The sequence below is a fragment of the Cyclopterus lumpus genome, chromosome 11 (assembly GCF_009769545.1).
Source record: "Cyclopterus lumpus isolate fCycLum1 chromosome 11, fCycLum1.pri, whole genome shotgun sequence".
In the NCBI taxonomy this organism is placed as follows: domain Eukaryota; kingdom Metazoa; phylum Chordata; class Actinopteri; order Perciformes; family Cyclopteridae; genus Cyclopterus; species Cyclopterus lumpus.
This window is the reverse complement of record NC_046976.1, coordinates 5,063,073-5,083,461: the sequence shown is the minus strand read 5'-3', so window position 1 is coordinate 5,083,461 and position 20,389 is coordinate 5,063,073. Positions and strand designations below refer to the sequence as shown.

Below are 20,389 nucleotides of genomic sequence, written 5' to 3'. Positions count from 1 at the left end.
AGCGCTCCGACTAAACCGCCCCTCTGTTGCGATGCGCAGAGGTCAACGTCCACGCCGCGTTGCGCAACAATCGCAAGATGAGCTGCGAAAGCTAGTGGCAACAGTGGTCAAACTGCCGCTGCTGTATGAGCAATGGCTTGTGACAAAAAGGGGTTTTCAATAGCGTCCCTCTGTGTTTACGTCAGAGCCCGACACCCCCCCACCCCGCGCGCCACCCACCGGCTGTACACGGACAATACTTTGTGTGTGTGTGTGTGTGTGTGTGTGTGAGTGAGTAGGTTATTCAGGCTGCATACAAATGTTTCCTTCTATTCTTCAGCGCCCTCACTTCTCATTTCCGACACCTCTTCTGCCTCCCATCCTTTGCTCGCCCATCTCTCCTCTGCAAAACACCTCCATCTTATGAAGTAATTCATGATTAGTGATCATACGAGACCTCTCATTTATACCAAAGCCAAAAAAAACCTTAACATACTGGAAAGAGATGCACTTGTAAAATGTTTCAAGAAAAAAAATCTTCCGGGGCCCAGAATTCATTTAGAAATCTGGACATTTGTTGTTGTGTGTTCCCATGTCTCAGTTTCATTCTCAAACCGGAGAAATTGTTCACAGTTTTCATGCAATTCTGGCTGAAAAACCGAACAACATCACTTGATGTAGTCAAAGCAACCGATTTCTTTGTTTATTCCGCTACCTTCACGTCTGCTCTGCAAACATTTCTACGCCTTTCATTTGCCGAGTTCCCTTTTCCCTCACACATAACCGCTCTTCTCGTTCTTTCTGTCCCGTCTTTCATCTGTTCAACGTCTACTCGCTCACTTCCTACCTTCACAGCTGCTGTGTCCCTCCTCGTAGCCGGCGCTGCAGCTGCACTTCCCAATGGGCACCAGCCACTCTCCCTCGGCGCTGCAGTGCATCCTGGGAGGGCTGTCGGCGTCCACCTCGGAGTTGTTAACGCAGGCGCCGCGCACCTCCACCAGCGTGGCGAAGGCCGCCTCGGCCACCGTGTCGGGGAACACCGCCAGGTTCTGGACGGTGGCGAGGCAGCGCTTGTAGTACACCCGCACGGCCACCAGGGCCACGCACGCGCCCACGTCCTGGAAGGCCAGGTGGAAGCCCTTGCGGTTGAGGTGGCCGATCTCGCGCACCTCCGTGTTCAGCTTCATCTTCCGCTCGCCCAGGTCGCCCTGCGTGAAGCTCTCGTCCGCGGCGATGGTGTCGATCTTGGTGTAGCGGTCCTCGCGGGTCACGCCGCCCAGGTCCCGGTCCGTCTCCACGTAGAGGAGGTTGAAGGTCTCCTTGCACGTGCCCGCCACGCCGGGGATGCTGTTGCAGTCGCGCAGCGTGAACTGGAGCTCCACGAAGATGCGCTGGCCGCCGCGCCGCGCCACCCAGCCCGTCTGCAGCCAGTTGTTCTGCTGCGTGGGCTCCATCACGTTGCACACCTGGTACGTCCGGATCGGCTTGTACTTCTCATCCACGCCGCTGATCTCCTCCCACTGAAGAGATGGAGGCAGGTGGGAAGAAAACAAAAGGAGGATTAAAAAAGGTGGAGGTGTCGTAAAAGAGGATGAGAGGAAACATCCAAGACGAGAGGATTTTTATTAGACCTTTATTTAACCAGGTAAAATCAATTGAGAACCAATTCTCATTTACAATGATGAGCTGGACAAGAGGCAGTAGCACAGTCCACACAAGTGACACAAACAGCACAGATACAATACAGTATGACAAACACATGAGAAAATAGCTAAAAACAACATAGGTAAATTAATAAACACTATATACAAACAATAAAAGGCAGATTACTGGATGCTCTTTTGTAAAAATGGGAGGATGGCCATTGGATGAGATCATTTGAACAATAAGTAGAAGGGACAGCGAGTAAAAAAAATGAGGGAGGGAAAGCAGGCAACAAAGATAATGAAAAAGAGAGTCAAAAGTCGGAGAGAGAAAGAACGCAGTCGGTGCGGGTTAACGGTCCGATGACATAATCTGATGAGTGGTGCAGAAGCATCGGCACTCAGACGCTTCGATCACGTCACGGAGTCAAATGACAAACTGCACAACCTCGGCCGCTACATCGGCCTCGAGTGCCGTTTTATGAAACCACGGGTCAGACCTGAGTCTCTGTCTCTTCGCCACCGAAGGTTTTGGCATTTGAGGCGAATGCTTCACGAGTATTTCCGCCTCCGCGCTGCTGCTAGAAATTGCTTTTGAATAAGCATACAGCAGGGATGCTCACATTTCCCAGTGTTAATGAACAAAGAAGTTGTTGAAAGTAAAGTGGAATTATTATAAATAATTTAGGATTCAGAGCAGCTGTAGCCTTCGCTCTAGATATAGCCACCAGTTAAGGCGATACATAAATGATTAAGAGGTGACTGGCTCAGAAGGATTTATACAGGATGTTTTGTTCCTTTTTTTGCAAATACTTAATTTGTATTATTATTTATGTTTCATTTAATTTCTTTCTTTTAAAATCAAATTGAAAAAAAAAACATGTCTTTTGTATGTGCATGTGTCATGAAGGTGTGTGTTTGGGCACAACCATCGGCAGCTGTGTGACAATTATTGTTGCATTAACACAATAAAGACATAAAGCGGGTCGGGTCATCTAAAAGTAAGTGCACATTGTACCACTATCGCTATATTAGCTAAAGTTATTGGGAGAGGGTGTTTGCAATTGTTCTGTTGGTCCAGTAACTGATTGAGGCCTTGAAACATGAAGTTCAGCTCACCAACCCCCTACAGCATGCACATTATTTACTCACAGTCCCATAAGTATGTCCGACAGCGGCAGAGTTATGAATATGATTGATTTACTTTCAATGAGAGTGGGGGACAACTTTGAATCCGATATATTATTTGATCAGTGGATGAATGATTACAACAGCATGTCACTTTTTGAATGACAGAGAATTACCCCGACTTGACAGAAGTCACTTTGATACTCTGTCTGTCTCACACACACACACACACACACACACACACACACACACACACACACACAGAAAGCCAAGCAGTGAAAATAGATTATCCGTGATGGTAATGTGATAAAGTGCACTACTAGAGGCAGTGTGTTCTCTCTCGGTTCTCGGGATCCCATCTGAGTCACACAAGTCCATTAATCTTAGATTTAGCTTGCGTGTGGTCCGACACACTAAACTATACACTAAACAGTTGCATATGTGTACACTGCTGTTCCCATAATAGACACCTTGGGTGTGTTGAGCACGTAGAAGCCAGCCTCCAGGTGCAAAGTAAGTGACAAAGTGCTTCGGCAGGTCCTTTGAAAAAAAGAAAAAAAGTGTCTCTTGGCTTTGTCTTGCAGTCATAACTTAGCGCTTTTTATTTTTTTTTACAAGCGATCGATACTGAGAAGGGACCATTTATCTGTGTGGAGGAATATCTGTGTGACTGGTTTGGACATCGCAGTAGCCTCGCCTGCATAAGCACCATTGATTAATGATAATGATGAGCTCTGGACTGGGAGACAAGAGAAAGGTGTGAGAAAGGAAGGGAATGCTGCAGAACGAGGACAAAGTAGAAACAGCATGAAGATGGGGGGGGGGGGGGTGAGGTGCATATGAGGTGGTCTGGGCCAGCTGTTCAGCAAACAGCTGTGTTCTGGAGCCGAGCGCACGAACGAGCAAATAAACAAACGGACGGGTTTGCAGGTGAAAACAAAATGCAAGTAAGCACACTTACCCCATTGGGGGGATAGGACGTCCAGCCCAGCTCGGCTTGAGTCTCTTTAGAATTCAGCAGCACCACTGCAGGAGATAAAAGAGAGGAGAGAAACACAAACAGAAGCATGGAGGTCAATTTAGGAGGCATGGAGCCAGGCCGCATTTATTTTTATCTTGTCAGTATAAATAACTTTGTCAACAGTGTGCCTGTCAACAAGAGTGTGCTGAAGACTAACTCTGTCAGTGGTCTTTCAAAGGTCCAACTATGCAAGTGCAACATGACCTGCCACGTTTGGAATAGCAAAAGAAAGCCATTAACACGAAGGCAGGCCTGTCAAAACATGGAGTGAGTGAACGTATCCTTTGACGAGTGCCTTAATACCATCTGTTTGAGGACTTAAGCTGGACAAAGAGCTCTCCATCATCCGCTGGCTCCGTCGGTAAAAACACGCCAAGCAACACAACAAGCAAAACAACAAGCAAAACGCGGTCGAGAGAATGACTGTCCTCTCAGTTAGCTTTCCATTTGACAGGGAGCAGGGATGAGCTTTGAGTCGGGTTTCAGGACCATGGACAGGGAGCGAGAGGAAGCTTTGAGTCGGGTTTCAGGACCATGGACAGGGAGCAAGAGGAAGCTTTGAGTCGGGTTTCAGGACCATGGACAGGGAGCGAGAGGAAGCTCTTTGAGTCAGGTTTCAGGACCATGGACAGGGAGCGAGAGGAAGCTCTTTGAGTCGGGTTTCAGGACCATGGACAGGGAGCGAGAGGAAGCTCTTTGAGTCGGGTTTCAGGACCATGGACAGGGAGCGAGAGGAAGCTCTTTGAGTCGGGTTTCAGGACCATGGACAGGGAGCGAGAGGAAGCTCTTTGAGTCGGGTTTCAGGACCATGGACAGGGAGCGAGAGGATGCCTTGAGTCGGGTTTCAGGACCATGGACAGGGAGCGAAAGGAAGCTTTGAGTCGGGTACCTAAGCACCCTGCTCAAACCAAACTAGGCATGTCAACCGAGGAGCGACAGTTCAGCGGTCATATCGTCCTTTGAGCAGTCGGAGCGAGGATGGCCGTTGTTTCAAAGTCAGTAGCATGCGGCAGCGGAGACCTGAGAGCTGTCATCAGCACATTTGTCCTAATCTATAATGTAATATCAACATCTGTCGCAACATATGGTGAGCTGCATTACCGCCTAATTTTTTTTAAAGATATTGCTGACATTAAAGTTACCTGTGCTTTAAGCTTGTGTGCTTAAAAAGACCCTCTGCGGTGCGTGCGCCCCCACCCAAACACACACACACACACACACACACACACACACACACGCACACACTCTTGCAGTGTTCTTGACACATAGAGCCTTGAGGCAATACGAGTCTGACAACCTGACACAACCTTCTTGTTCTTCTTTTCAGCACTTTGAAGAACTCCCTGCATAGACCCTTGGAAAGAGCCACCTTCCCTCATGTACTTTAACTTTTGTTTTGTACTTTGACTTTGAACCATGTGAGGAGCCTTGTGGGGGCCATGAAACAACCTGCGTGACACAGTCGAGAGTCGACTCCTTGACATGAAACCATTCCTCCCGAGCCCGAACAATTCCGGTATACTTTAAAAATAAAAATAAAAGACTTTGATCTCATATCTGCTTTGTGACACATATGACCATATCGACATTAATAACCGGGCACACGGCCCGCGAAGAGTAGAAACCTACGCAGCATGACTCATGCTGTGGGCCATGTAAAAAAAAAAAACTGTAACCTCACTGAGTCATTATCTGACAGGGAGGCTATGGACTTTGACTCAAAGATGAGCTGAAGCACCAAAATGTGTGTGTGTGTGTGTGTGTGTGTGTGTGTGTGTGTGTGTGTGTGTGTGTGTGGGCTAAAATAACCTTTCACATTATTAAAAGTGACACGACTCCAGCCACTCGGGGGAGGAATAGCAATAATAAGATTACATGAACATTATTTTGAGATTCAGCATCAGCATCAGTTTGGAGCGATAGTCCCTCAGCAGCCAATGAAAGTGAAGAGGTTCTGAGGTCCGTGAGTCACTGGCACCTTGGCCGAGGTGCAGCGAAGCCTCGCTGGACCATGAGAGGTCCTTTACTAAACACTTAACTTCAGTATTTTTTGAGGGTTTAACACTGCCGGGTGCACAAAGGGTTCTGCGGTTCGCTGATGACATAGAGGCATTCGAAGAAGATTAGTGGGAGAGGCCGAGGGTGGTGGAGGGACACTAAGAGAAGGCAGAGGAGGGCAAAAAAGAGAAGCGAGACAGAGAGCCAACATGAAAAGAAAGAAAAGACCAAACATTTTAGAGAGAGAGAAAAAGGAAAAAAAGGAGGAGGAGCACACAAAGTGCAAATAAATGAATACTCGGGGCAATACACAAAGGGATCAGTGTGCCTTAGTGAGCAGTCAGTCAGTCAGAGAGAGAGACTCCGAGGACAAAGTTGGCACTATGACCACACATTGAACACATAAGTCCTGTAATCATAGACTAGTTAGACAGACTAATGGGCTTTTGGGGGCAGGGGGGGGGGGGGTAGAGAGGAATACAGAGAGAAAGGAAAACCAAAGGAAGGGTCACTAAGCGAGGAGAGTTAGAGAAAGAACATGTGACAAAGAAACAAAAGCTCTACCTCTCTGCAGCACGTGGCTCTGACTAAAAGAAGTGACAGATGAGCTACTAAACACCAATTTCAAAGCTTGTTTCATAAATAATTGCCCATCATTATGCAGACAATGTGGATCTGTGAGACATTTTTTTTTAGTTTTTGGCCTCAGCCATGGCTGACTTCCATCCCTAAGTCACGGGGCTTCCAGCTCGCCACAGTGTGCCGGAGGTTCAAACAAGACTTTCACCAAGGAGACCGCTGTTCTTGTCCCGTGGGAAACCAAGTCAACGTTGACTTGGTTTCACCGTAGTTTCTTTACAAATGCTTGTTATGTAACAAGCATATGTGTATTTCACTGAACAAATGTACTTGTTTTTAAACCAAACCACAACAAACACCCACAAAAATAAAAACTATATCAACATTGTTGGAAGTGCATTGTCAAAGGGAGTATGTAGCAAGCAGAAACTTGACGTCCCTCCCTGAGTCCAAACCCGAAGCTATCAACCAAGAGTGTCACAGCGTGAAGCGCAGGGCCACTGAACGAGGGAACGGGATGGCTTTCATGTAGAAATGCTAAGATGTCGGTTAAGGCAGAAGCAACGACTTTCAAAGAGGATTCTGGAAACACAAACAAAATAAAAAAATAGAGAACTGGATCAGTTACCACGAGAAAGCACAGAAACACCCCCAGAAATGGAGCAAAGGCTATTTTGATGTGTTGAAATTCAAGCCTTTCACAGAAAGAAACTTGATTTTCTTTACAGTGGAAAACATCAGTTGTGCATCAGTAGGTGCTTCTTTGTTTTGCAGCGATGGGGTCCCATCACTGGGCGTCCATCTGGTTAGATTCTTCCTGCTAGAAGTAAATGTGTCGCTCCCGAACTGAGAGCAAAGGCAGACGTGGTGCACGACATTGTGTTACGGGCAAAGACATCAGTCCCTGCAAACACGAGACCATTTAAATCCCTCGCGGGGAAAGCGGCTCATTTAATAATTTGTCTTTGGGAACGTTCTACAGCCTGGAGGCAGGATTAGCTCAGGCATTGGCTGTCCTCGCCGAGACCTGCGGGGGCTACTCATCAGCCTGCCTACACCGAGGCAGACCACCTGCCCGAAGACAGAGCTCCAAGACGGGGATAAGAGCAGGCCACTGATGCTAGGAACAGCCAGTATACTTCTTAAACAAACAGGAGGAGGAGGAGGAGGAGGAGCTGAGACTTCAAAACAGCCTGAAGAGAAGAATGACTGAGGGGGCTGGAAGCGTTGAGACTTTGGACTCCAAATTACATTAAATTAGAAAAAATTGAGAATGGAGACTTTACTTTAAATTTAAAATAACTAAAACAAGACTTGCCGCCTTAAAGACTTGGAGAAAGGACTTGCAAGAAAGAAAAAACATTCAAGTCTCAGATAATAACAAATAATGTAGCCATGCAGAGACAATCCTTTGAGTTAAAGGGGACTTGACCGCACCTGCAGTATGTGGAAAACACTATAAGCACAGCTTTAATAACAACATATGTAATAAGGAGCTGAAGGACTTCTTTTAGTTTGCTACTGAAGACATGTGACATCACTTGGTTTTTTGCCCAACACTCTGGGGTCTAAGGTCTTTTTCTCGATTTTACATAATTTCTTAAATTCACCTTTTAAAAAAAGGCACATTTGACACATAGCCATGTGTTGTACATCAACAATTGCAGAACATTCTCACCTATCTATATATAATGACGCACCATTGTCTTTAGGCACAGTGTAAAGAGGTAATATGGCCCTAAAGCTGAAAAGCAGAAAAGTCAGATTTATTAAATTTCTTCAAATCTCTTGTGAAAACAAAACATACCTTTACTCATGGGGACGAGCTGTTTTGGTGATGTAAATTGGTTTACAAAAGCCTTAGGTTCACAAAAGTGTATATATATATATATGAATAAAATAGTAGATACGTGTAATAAATGTCTAAAACCACATTTTGTAATATCGTTTTTTGAGTAAAACTGTTGTCTGTCACTCTACTTTCACCAAATGTGAGCGGGACTGAGATAAAATGGGACTGAGAAATGACTTCATACTACAGATCAAGTATCATGGGAAGTATGCAAATGAAAAATTACAACGGCTTTTGTTTTCAAACAAAATATGTCCTATATATAAAAACAACTGACAACGGCAGTATTTTTCAGAAGGGTAAAGTGGTTAAGGTCCTTACGGATTTACTAAGTGTTTTTTAGTTTTGACATAAAATGTTGACAGATACACGATTCCACAACATTTTTTACAGCGTATTTTGGAGGGCGTATTTTTATGAAGCTCCCCTCGAGGCCGTCTGGGACTAACAGTCCTGCTCGAGGACACCAGAGCAGGGTGGGAACGTGGGGCGACCGAATGGCGAGCGCTTCATAGGAAAAACAATCCCCCCGTTTGCCGCACCACCCCGCTGCCCACGGACGTGGGAGGGAAGATGATGTATAGTTCCACAGAAGCAATACAGTAATGCTTCTGGAGGACAGATGAAAAATAACAAAGGATAAATGGATAGGGATATGAAGTGTCACATAAAAACACAAACCAGATAAAAGATAAATGCCGGGTATAAACGGACACACACACACACACGCACACACACAGACACACACACACACACACACAAATCAGGAAAAAACAAACACACACCAACTTCTTAGACAAATGGTCTCGGGGAACTCTTTATCCCTGACACACACACACACACACACTCACACACACAAAAGCAGTTCCAACAACAGAGTCCATTACATTCAAATGGAGCCTCTCCTTTTATTAAACTCTCCTCTCATTAAACTTTCAACTTGGGCGCTGTGACATACATCCCATAGAGACTGGGCTGTCGGCTCTCTGAAGCCCTGCACTCTGTAAAGTAAGATGTCGACGCTGGGACCGCCACTGATCATGCATTGAATGGATGCATGTGTTAGTAATTGTTTATATAATGAATGAGCATCAAGAGCTGTCAGAACCAACGGTTTTTAGTTGTATGCGTAAGGTATAGTTTGAGCTGAGGGTATTATATATAAAAAAGGAGCTAATCCTCTCACAACTTTAAATTATATGATAAAAAACAAGTCTTGCTTGCAGTGGTTAAATGGTTAAATGTTCTGTTCACTGGGCTGAACGTTTCGACAGCAGCGACGTGAAAGGACCGAGAAACATCGAGGCGAAATCTTTATGGAAGCATAAAGATTTCGTACCGTCGTACCTTGATGACGGCACCAACTTTCATGAAGTCCAACCCCAGAGGCGAGGGATACGTGATGTCCACGTCTCCCTTAATGCTCATCACTGTATCGCCTTATCTTCCCCCCTTCTCTCCACCTCTCCTGCAGCGCCGGTCTTGCATCTGAATGACCACCTGTTAAGACCAGGAGGAATAAAGCGAGTGTGTGTGTACGCATGTTTGTGTGCGCTCGAGGGAAACGAAAGAAAAGAGTCATTGAGTGAGTCAGAGGGGCCCGCGAAAGCAAGTGTGTGTTTAAAGAAGAAAAAAGGATGGGAGGAGGAGGAGGAGGAGGAGGAGGAGGAGGAGGAGGAAAAAGCTAAATTCAGGCAGAGTGTGAGGACAGACTGTAGAAATACATTTAAAACATTTAAAAAAAGAGAACGACAGGTAGTGTTGCTGCTGGGCATTTTGATAACAATATGCTGTTCTCGAGGAGCCCCGCGCGTCGATGTTTCCGAGGCACGGGAAAAAGAAGGAGACGGATAGAAAAAACCGTGGCGCTGATGGAAGAGAGAGAAAAAACGAGACGAAGATAAAAAGGCAGAGAAAGAGATAAAGAGACCAGAGGCCAATGGAACTTATTTTCATTCGGAGGGTCTTGTAAAAGGTTGTAATTGGTTGTCCAGATTGATAAAGTGAGCGCAGTGGGAGCGCTGTCAGGTCTTATTGTTTGGACAGAGTGGCTCCTGGGAACTGGCCTGGGAACAGCGCTTCGCTGGAAACTACAGGCTGGAAGTCAAACTTCTGCCCAGAGGAACTCTGCAACATCCACAGCAAATACTTTTGGAAAGAGATGGGGTGATGCGTTAACTCTCTGCACTTATCAAAAGAGTGCTCAGCTCACATTTAGGATCGCGGAACCCCCCCCCCTCCCCTCCCAAAAAACGTTCTTCTCCTCCGTGACTCTTTCACCTGGGTTTTTTTGCAAAGGAATGAGCCGCTTAAATGGAAGGAGTGGGCCAGGCGAGCAGAAACCTATTTAAAGGGGCGGACAGAGTGGAAAGCGAAAGGGACAAATGCAGAAAACCACTTCACGAACGGTCACGGCACTAAAAGCAACACACAAAAAAAAAGAAGAAGAAGAAGAAGAAAAGAAAAAAAGGGCTCAAAATAAGACGTCGGGATCTTTCATGGCCGAAATCGAGCGGGGCGAAACATGTCGGTGAAAGAGGCTTCGCCGGTGTATAAATAAAAATAGAAGAGATGGACGAGAGGGTGATGGATGACGAAAGAGAGACTTGAGGCGGGGCGTGTCCGCCACGCTGGAATGACTCAGCGCTCTGGGGTTTGGGTTCGTGGCCTCGGCCGCCAACGGGACGCAGCAGGTCTGCTATGAATTATGACATTGTGCCGTATCATTAAAACCTGCATATGTTTGTGTGTCACATGGGATTTGGGCCAATAGCAAGTGTGACGCGTCACGTCAGCGCCATGAATGGTTGTTTCAAAGTTACTGGGAGGAACCGTTAACTGCCTATGAAACTTTCTCAGTTCATTAACGACGCCTCGACATGACCCACGCAAGCATATGAGACCATCGGTGCTCGTCATCGGTGCCAGCGGGGTCCAACACCGACCCTATGCTCCTGTGGGCCCCCCGGCCGTTACTGCTGAGGGAAAGGGAGGCACAGGAGGACCAGAACCAGGACCGGGCAGGTGCAGACCGTCAAGACTCTGCTCCAGTTCAAATGAGAGTTTCCTGTAAGGGGTATTTAGTTGGTTGCAATGTGAAACACACCACTAGATGCCATTAAATCGTACACACTGTTCCTTTCAGTAACCAAGAGGAAGAGGAGGAACTGACTATCATTTTAGGCGTTTTAACCGGACTCAAACAATTCCCATAGCACCAAACAACTCGCCTGCAGCACTCGGATGAATTTTTAAGAGACGCCGCCGCAATATATGTTCGGTTTAAAAGGCTTCGCGTGGTAAATACATCTGCCGTCAGCACCCGAAAGAAGCCCAGATGGTCTTCCCATGTGGAAATGCAACCCTTTATCCCCGTCCTTCTAGCGGGAGAACGTAAATAGCATTAACTTGTCAAGAAGTGCAACCTTGCTGCCTCGAAGTAAACAATTCAAAATATTTAATCAAAAGCATCTTAGAGACTTTTTTCTCCCTTTTCATTCCACTGCACGATAAGGCCAATAAAAAGAGGCTTTTGGAAAACTAAAGCCTTTCGAATTGAACTTATAATAAAAACAAAGGATGCTGAACTACTTCTACTCCATGTTGTCATAAAACACACTGGAGCTTTTAAAAAGAAGTCACCATTTCCAGTGTGTGTGCGTTTAATATGTAACAAGCATGACTTTCATTTCCTCCGGCTCTCATTCAACCCCATATCCATATGTCATGTCTGAGGATGGAAACGAGTCTGAGGATGGAAACGAGTCTGAGGATGAGGACCATGGAAACGAGTCTGAGGATGGAAACGAGTCTGAGGATGGGGACCATGGAAACGAGTCTGAGGATGGGAACGAGTCTGAGGATGGGGACCATGGAAACGAGTCTGAGGATGAGGACCATGGAAACAAGTCTGAGGATGAGGACCATGGAAACAAGTCTGAGGACGGAACAGCGTGAACGCACAAATGGAGAATGTTACTTTATTCAATGCCTGCACCGAATAAAACAATTGCTTCTTGTTTGCCAGTAACCCCCCCCCCCTTCTAAAAATAACTCTGAAAAAAATGGACTGTAAATGTCACTGAAAACAGATTCAGTAGAGAGAAGCAGACATGACACTCGCACACACAAACAGATAATTATATTCCACTCGCCGTGACGACATCGACGCTAACCTTTTTCAGTGCGGAACACCGTTTCAAATGTCAGTAAAACGCAGAACGTGAATAACACACACACACGCACACACACACACACACACACACACTTTTCACAGGTTAATATAGGCTGAATTTAAGTGCACCTCCATCGGCATACTTTGAATGCCAGCATTTATTGGATGTACAGCATGTACGTGTGTGTGTGTGTGTGTGTGTGTGTGTGTGTGTGTGTCTTTAAATCCACACATACGCACCGAGCCCTGTTCTTAATTCTGGGAATGTCTCATTGCGAGCCTTTCAGAGAACTGATAAATAATACAGGTCTGTATCGTTGCACTGTGCCACAGCTTCCTCCATCCTCTCTCCTCGGGCCCAGCCGGCCAGGCAGCCAGCGGGCTGCATTATTTAACTAGACACTCATTCGGGCCGCTATGTCGAATAGAGCTCTGCCGAGGTTTTAGAGTTTGGTGTCAGAGCGACAGAGACAAAACATGACAGGGAGGGAAAAAGAGAGAGGAAGGTAGAAAATGATGTCTTTGTCATCTCCTCTTACCTGGTTCATCCTTTACAACCCCGCTCATCTGTTGTGTCCTCTCCCTTCTGCACGACCCTTACTAGAAGTACACGTGTCTCTAACCAGGGGATCAACGTTCAGCACTTTTTAAAATCTACTCGCTCTTATAAAGAATTGCTTTATACATTATCGGTAATAAAATAAGAAAAAAATGGCACGCTGTGGTCATCGGCGTTGCTGTTGCCGCTTATTATGGCGCTCCACTGATGGTGCTTTTTTCATAAACTTTACATGTCTTTGAAAAAAAAGGTCCCCCTTTTTTCCCTATTGTTCTCTGACGTGTGGCAAACTGCGCGATACATATAGTTCAATACAATACTATATATACACATAGTTAAAATACATACACATCCTCTAACAGCAGCGTTACCCAGACTTTAATTCTGGGGACCGACGTGCCCGGTCATGCCTGGCGCACCAGGCATGTGTGAGGGCACTTAACAGAGATGAGAGAAATGACTCACTCCATAGCTACTTCCATCACTAGCTGCGGAAAAAAACAAAACAATGTGTGCCTGTGACTCTTTTCTTACACTTTTCTTGCCCAATATGGCCCTTTATTGCCCAATATGGCCCTTTATTGCCCAATATGGCCCTTTAAGCACCGACGTGGCATTCCTCGCCCTTGGCGAGCGGGCAATCCTCATCGTTGAGCCCTGCATTTGTTCTCCTATCCCCTCCATTGTCCACTTACCTTTTCTCATTCTTTCTACCCTCCTCTCTTTCCATTTACCCCCCCCCCCCCCTCTCCCATTGATTCATAAGTGAGGGACGAGAGCAGTTACATAAACGTAGAAGGTTTTTGTGCTGACTTCCTCTCTGGTTCAATCGGAGAACCACTTTAGATTAAATTAGGTTGTCTTCTTTTACATTCTCCTCCCCTCGTCTCTACCTCCCTCCATCCCTCCATCCCTCCATCCTGCTCGCTTTGCTCTTTCAAGCACCCTCTTGCTTTTATTCGCTGAAAGAATGAGACGTACCTGCAGCAGTGCCAATGTAGACAGGGGCTGTCTGGGGGTCAGCATGCAACATGCAGAAACGGCACAATCTATATATATATATATATATATATAAATATACACAGCTTGTTGTTCCCAAAACGTCAGGTGTGTCGGGCAAAAATTTGGGACTTTTACTTTTAGATGTTTTATGGAGCCGTTCACACTCTCGGGCTAGCTGTGTGAAATGAGACTGAGAATAGATGGGTAATGGATATAACGCCGCTATTCCGCTCCTCAAAACTAAATGAAACTAACGTTGCATTTCTTATCATTGAAATCATGTCTTCTGTTGAGCACAGGCACTCATTATTTTAGTTTTTCTTCCCAGCCTAGGCAGGGTTCCCCCATTAAAAAGTTAAGAAGGGGAGATATTGATGGCATGATGCCGTGTAGACTGAGCAGGGCACAGTGATGGTCAGTGTCTCTCTGCAGAAGTGGGAGGGCCACTTCAGGTGAAGAGGGGACAAAACTCATAGATACCACCACCAAACTTCCCCTGGTTGATTACTTACATTTAGAAAAATAAATATGCAAAATGCATTCTCTTATTGCTTTTTCCAGTATAAACATCTAAACTAATTATAGTAACAAGTAAGTAATAATAACTAATAAGATAAAGCATGCAGGTTTAAAACTCTTGTTTCATTTTGGTTTAAATATTAGAGTCAAATGTTTCTACAGAGGCACTATTGGATCTCATTTCATCATTCTTCAGGTTTTTGGCAATAACATGCTCAATAACTCAGGATATGAATGATATCTGAACAAACCCATTAGTATAAAACTGGAATGTGCAATGCCGCTGAAGTGGAGAGTTCTGGCTCAGAGTCGGAGAAAATAACTCATTCGGCGAAAAATGGCATTAAAAAGATATGAATTGTGGAAGTCCATACATTCTGAAGTCCCTTCAGGTACACAGGGTCAAAGAAACGTAACCGATTATGATATATAACCGTGACAATTCCCCAGTTGATTATCTTTATTAAGGCAATTAGTTTTCAATTTAAGTTTGCTAAAATGTCAGATTTAAATATTTAAATGAGGTGTTATATAATGCTGCTTAGTGAATTTAGGGGAAATCTACAGACGCACATAGAAAAAATAGTAGAATAAACACCTTAATGGATATTTTCTTTCCACTATAAGTAAAAAAACACACATTTAAAACCCAAATAAATGTATAGTCTATAAAATGATTCTAATCAAGGCGTTCATCTGCAACATCCGGCACGTCCGACACGCCAACATACGGACATTTCTCATACGTCACCCCGTCTGGGTCCTGTATCCTCGCTCGACTGCACGGCGTGGCCGTCGTTTGTGGCTCCGCTTCAATCTGAAACACTTAGCGCCAAGATTGACTGTTTCCCTGTGGCTACGACCACGTTGCTCACTGCGTATCATTAACATGCTCTCAAGTCTCTTGTCTTGTCATACCCTCACCCTCGCCCCCCCCCCCCCCCCCCCCCCCCCCTCCCCGCCTTGAGCGGTAATGTAAAAGACATTTGCTTGTGTACGGGCAGGCCGCTGGGCCGCCTTCCATCCTCTAATAGTCTCACATCAACTCATCCGGAAAAAAAATGATGTATAAAACACTGTCTTACGGCCATGACAGCAATGTAATGTTTTGAAAATGCAGCAGTTAAACTAGGTTAATAAATATGCATTAGCCATCTGGTGAGTCTGTCTGTAAGAGAGGATTATTTCATGTTTAAGAATAAGATGATAACCTCCACTTTAAGCCCACTTAATGTTATGCTTAAGCCTTTTGTAGGATGCGTGCTCCGCTGATAAAACGTTCCAGAGTGCATAAAAACACATAAATGAACATTAGAAATCCCAGAGAACGACTCTTTTGCTCAAATCGGATGGAGTCTTTGCTCTTCAGAGCAACGTTTGAAAAAGACAAAAAGAAGAAGAAGAAGAAGAAGAAGAAGAAGAAGAAGAAGAAGAAGAAGAAGAAGAAGAAGAAGAAGAAAGCACAGCTCACATCACTGAGGACGTGCTAGTGAAATGTAAGAGTGTCCCGAATGATTGATTCGCTTTTGACTTTTTCATCCTTTCCCCACCACAGAGAGAACTGTGGCAAACACAACAGGCGTCATGACAAACATGACAAACATCAGAATCTCAGCGGATGAAACCAAAGTGAGAGCCTCGGTACCCACAGGGGTAAGGGACAATAATGTTCCTTTATGATTCCCAAACATCTACCAATATCAGTGATAGGCAATATCGACCAGCTCCACTGTGGGCGACCGTGTCACTGCGTCCGGGCTACTGAAGGTTTGAGTCAAGCTCTCTGGAGGCACTTCTTTGTAACTCACAGGATCCACTAAATAAAGTCAGCGCTCTGCCCGCTTCAAGGATCTTCCGGCTCTCTCCTCTGTCATCGCCTTCCATCTTGGTCTTTTTTCCCCCAAAAAGCCACCCCCGCATGGCTGCCCTCAGGCCGACACTCCTCAACCATGCCTTTCCTCTTTGATTCCTCTCCATGTTTCTCCATGCCCCGTCCCCCCTTCTCCCTCTCTTCCTCTACTTCACCTGGAGCCCACCTCACATCACCCCCCCCCCCCACACACACACCTCAAATCTATCCATCTTCACCCTCGCTTCCTATCATCCGAGTCATGTCGGCGCCGCGCCTATGGACCCCCGTATCGCCTTCTACCCGGCTGCCCCCCTGCGGGCCCAGCGGCCATTATCCTCTGCATCGATCTCTGCAGCGTCGCTGAGCGATAGCAGCGATGGACGCAGAGGAGACAAAGAAAGAAGAATGTATAGACGGAAAGGACAGATGAATGAGGCAAGTGGAGTTGGAGAAGGAGGGGGGGGGGGGGGGGTCGCATGACGACTGGAGATGAAATGAGGTAAGTGATCGATAGTAAGGTGGATAGAGAGGAGAGAGAAGTAGAAGAAGAAAAAACGAGAGAGGCAAAAGGTGGAGGGAAGAGACGATGGAAGGAGGTAGGGAGGGCATTGTGGGACCATCCGTCAATAGTGCAACCTTGGGGATCGATGGGGCCGACAGCCGATCAGTCAATAGGCTCCATAACTAGCTCAGCTAGGACAAGGGGACAGAGGGGAGGGGGGGAGGGGACAAGACGCCTCGGTCATAGCAGTCAATTGGCCAAAAAAAACATACAACGCAGGAGGAGCGAAGGCTAACAGGAATTGATAAGACTGCGTGTTTTTGTGCGCCCTCGAGGCAGCCGTGGGAATGGCCACATCGTGCAGAGGACAAAACAGTGTGACGCCGTTGTAGAGCCACAACGTTCGTCGGGGGAAGAGTTTGGGGGCGGACAGCTGGATCGCTAAGACTTCGGTGCGGGATATTATATAACCTTAACCAAACCGTAGCTACAGAGGTGTCTGATTAGAAGCCGGTTTAAGAAGGCAACGCCATTGGGATCAGAAAACACTTGAAAAGAGGCTTCCAATGGAAACAAGAGAACCTTCCTGAAGCGTTCAGCCCCCCGGATGTCTACGCCAGGATTGAGGAGGTAACGCACCCAGACACATAGAAGTGGCAAAGAACAGAGCGTCCTGAGTAGAGCTCACCTGTTCTCCGCGTTCTCCGAGTGTGCATTGTGCCACAACCGGGTTTATGTTCTTTAAGAAAAGCCCCCAGGTTTCTGTCGCAGAACAGTGCTATTCCCCTTTAATGATCTGCCTGTGCAGCTGGCGATATTAGATTCATATCAGATGGGAGCTCATCAGTCAAATCGAGCCGGCTGCTCCACAAGAGACCTGCTGCAGTGACTCCGATACAAAGGCACAAAAAGGAGGAAGAAAAGGGGACCTACGCAGAGCTGAAAAGAGGAAGTGCCAGAATCTGTAGAAACATAGAAGAAGCGCCGCTGGCAAGTGATCCGGTCTTGGTAAGCACATAAATGCACACGCACACACACACACACCAATGAGGAGCACTCCTTGGGAAATCATTGTTATTAATTACCGAGCCCATAAATAAATAATGCAGAGTGGAGCGGTGGCAATGAGCGGTTAGAATACCAGATTGTGCCAAACCAGCAGCGGCAGCAGCAGTCGGTCAGTAATTAATGAAATCAAAGAGCTGCTCTAATGAGAGACAAAGAGCACTTCCCTCTCTGATGACCCCACCGCCCCCCCTCCCTCGGGTCAACAAGAACCCAATAGGGCAGAATGCATAAAACAGGCAACACACACACACACACACACACAAACGTGAAAATGAAGGAAATCCTTCCGGTCCTGTGAGAGGCCACAGCCAGCTAATGCTCCTCATTTGTGCCAGTCGACAGCCCCCCCCCCCCACCCCCCCACCCCGCCCTCCCACAAGCCATTATCCCCATTTTATTCCTCCGCAGCCAATTGTTTATTTGCTTATCGCCGCGCAGATAATAGAACAGAATGAATCTGCTAATTACTCTGTTTTTCTTTCTTTCAACGGACCAATTCCTCCGCCGTTTGTGTAGATGGGCAGTGCGGCAGGACTGGTTCTGCCGACTGGAGGATTTAATTACCAGAGCTAATTACTTGTTTTACTCTTACTGTTAACCACAAGGACCGCCGCCACCGGCGCTAGGAAACAAACGGATGGATGGAGGCGGCCGCTTCATGCGCTGGTGGAGGACGGGCCGGTGAGAGAGAGAGTCTTTTCTCAGCTAAATCCCTTCGATGTACGTCACCTGGTAGAGGTTGACGACCTTGCTGTGGGAGCAGGTCGTCTTTTGAGACAACAAAACTGCAAACAAACACGTGTCTGTGAACTATTATTATTCCCGTTGATTATTGAATTGAACCCCCCCCCCCCCCCCCCCCCCCCAACCCCCTCGAGTTCCTTCAATGTTCCCCTATCTGTACCATATCCTCGGGACAGACGCGTAGTGAGCAAGAGAGGCAACATGTTGAGTGATAATAATCCGCAGATGGGGCTTTAGGTAATTATGGATCGTCAATTTCACAACTTAGCTCTTACTAATCACAACATTAATAAACACACCATTACCTCAATAACGGCATTTTCATAATTAGCGTTGACTAATTGGGCGCAGATTTACAAAACATCAAGGCGGGGTTTTTTTCCACCAAATTCTGTCACCGATAGTACTATGGGATATTCGAAAAGGAATATAGAAACGCATAAACTACCTTGGCAGGTAGTTCAAATATGTTGTTATCTTTCCTGCCTTTTACCAGCTCATCAACCTGCGTATTTACCATAAAAAAGGTCAAGATATAATGAAGAACGCTTAGCACTAAGCTCCCAAAACCTTAAACGCACATTATGTTATTTTCGTCACCAACATAGCTGTCGTTGCGGTCGGCTTTTCCCGGTTGGGATTCGTCCCGCATTCATCGTTCATTTTTTATTTTTTATTCCTCTCCAAAACGTACGGAACAGGTGACTAAAACCGGTAAAATCACTGTGAAGCAGTTTCACAGTGATAATCTGTGTTTCTCGGAGGCAGGTGGCGGGCCGAGCTGCCGCTAATGTTTGTTCAGCCTGTTTCTCCGATTACTTCAGATCCGGACGTCTGAGGACTACAATCCTTCATCTGGTTAAAGTATAACGCTAAAAGGGACCGAGATCTAAAAAACTGCGCCTTGTAACTGAATGAAAAGTAAATGTATGACAACCACAGCGCTCAGGGATATGACGCCATTGACAGGTGACGCCAAATGAAACGGACCCCTCCTTTGAATAAAATGACGGATTTCTCTGGATCTGAACATTTCTTGGAAACATTTGGGATAACGTCATCACAACACTTAACTAAATATGCCAGGATCTTTTCCTAAAGCCTCACCAGGTCATTTCTGTTTCTAAACCTAACCAAAGCTCTATCACATCATAAAAAGGATTACTCTATCAGTGATTGGCGGAGGTCGTTCTAGAGGGCACGGACAAACGAGATATGCTGTAGTTCAATTTTTTGAATTTCTGGTCGCTAAACATCTAAAACCATTGATTTCACCAGGTTGATTTTAAATGTTTCAACACAATAACGAAGATGTTTAAATGGAAGTGAACCCCAATCGGCACAACAGCAGCAAACAGCTTTACATTTCTGCCCCACCACATTGTAATCACACACACACACACACACACACTTCAATAAATGACCCCACACACACACAGACAATAACCTGTAGGAACACACACTTTGGCCCCAATAACTGCGCACACACACACACACACACACACACACACACACCCGTATCAGAGCTTCAGTCAGTATCGGGTTGAACTTGCTCTGGACTCCAGGGAGCAGTCAGTTGTGTGAAGGAGGTCCTTCATCTACCACAGACAGCTTATGGCCATGTTATAGACTTGAGCGGAAAGAACCGATGGGTGGAGGGCGTGATATATCGAGGTGGGGGAGGGGCGCAGAGGGATTGGATGACAGAGGGTTGAGATGATGAGGTCAGAGCGGGGTCGTGATTCCACGACTGCCGGGCAGCGCGGCAC

The 20,389-nt window shown here is 46.2% G+C and overlaps 1 protein-coding gene across 5 annotated transcripts in view; it reads right to left on the bottom strand.

Annotated features, from left to right (window-relative positions):
• Positions 1 to 20,389, bottom strand: part of LOC117738732 (ephrin type-A receptor 7-like) — a 135,423-nt gene that overhangs the window by 99,951 nt on the left and 15,083 nt on the right. For 4 of the 5 annotated variants that reach the window (XM_034544816.1, XM_034544814.1, XM_034544817.1 and 1 more), the window contains exon 1: positions 827 to 1,448. In XM_034544816.1, coding sequence (XP_034400707.1) covers positions 827 to 1,433 — 607 coding nt within the window. In that variant the 5' untranslated portion in view covers positions 1,434 to 1,448. Of the gene's footprint in view, positions 1 to 826; positions 1,500 to 3,711; positions 3,777 to 20,389 lie in introns of those variants that run through there. The other variant, XM_034544813.1, reaches the window with a different exon arrangement.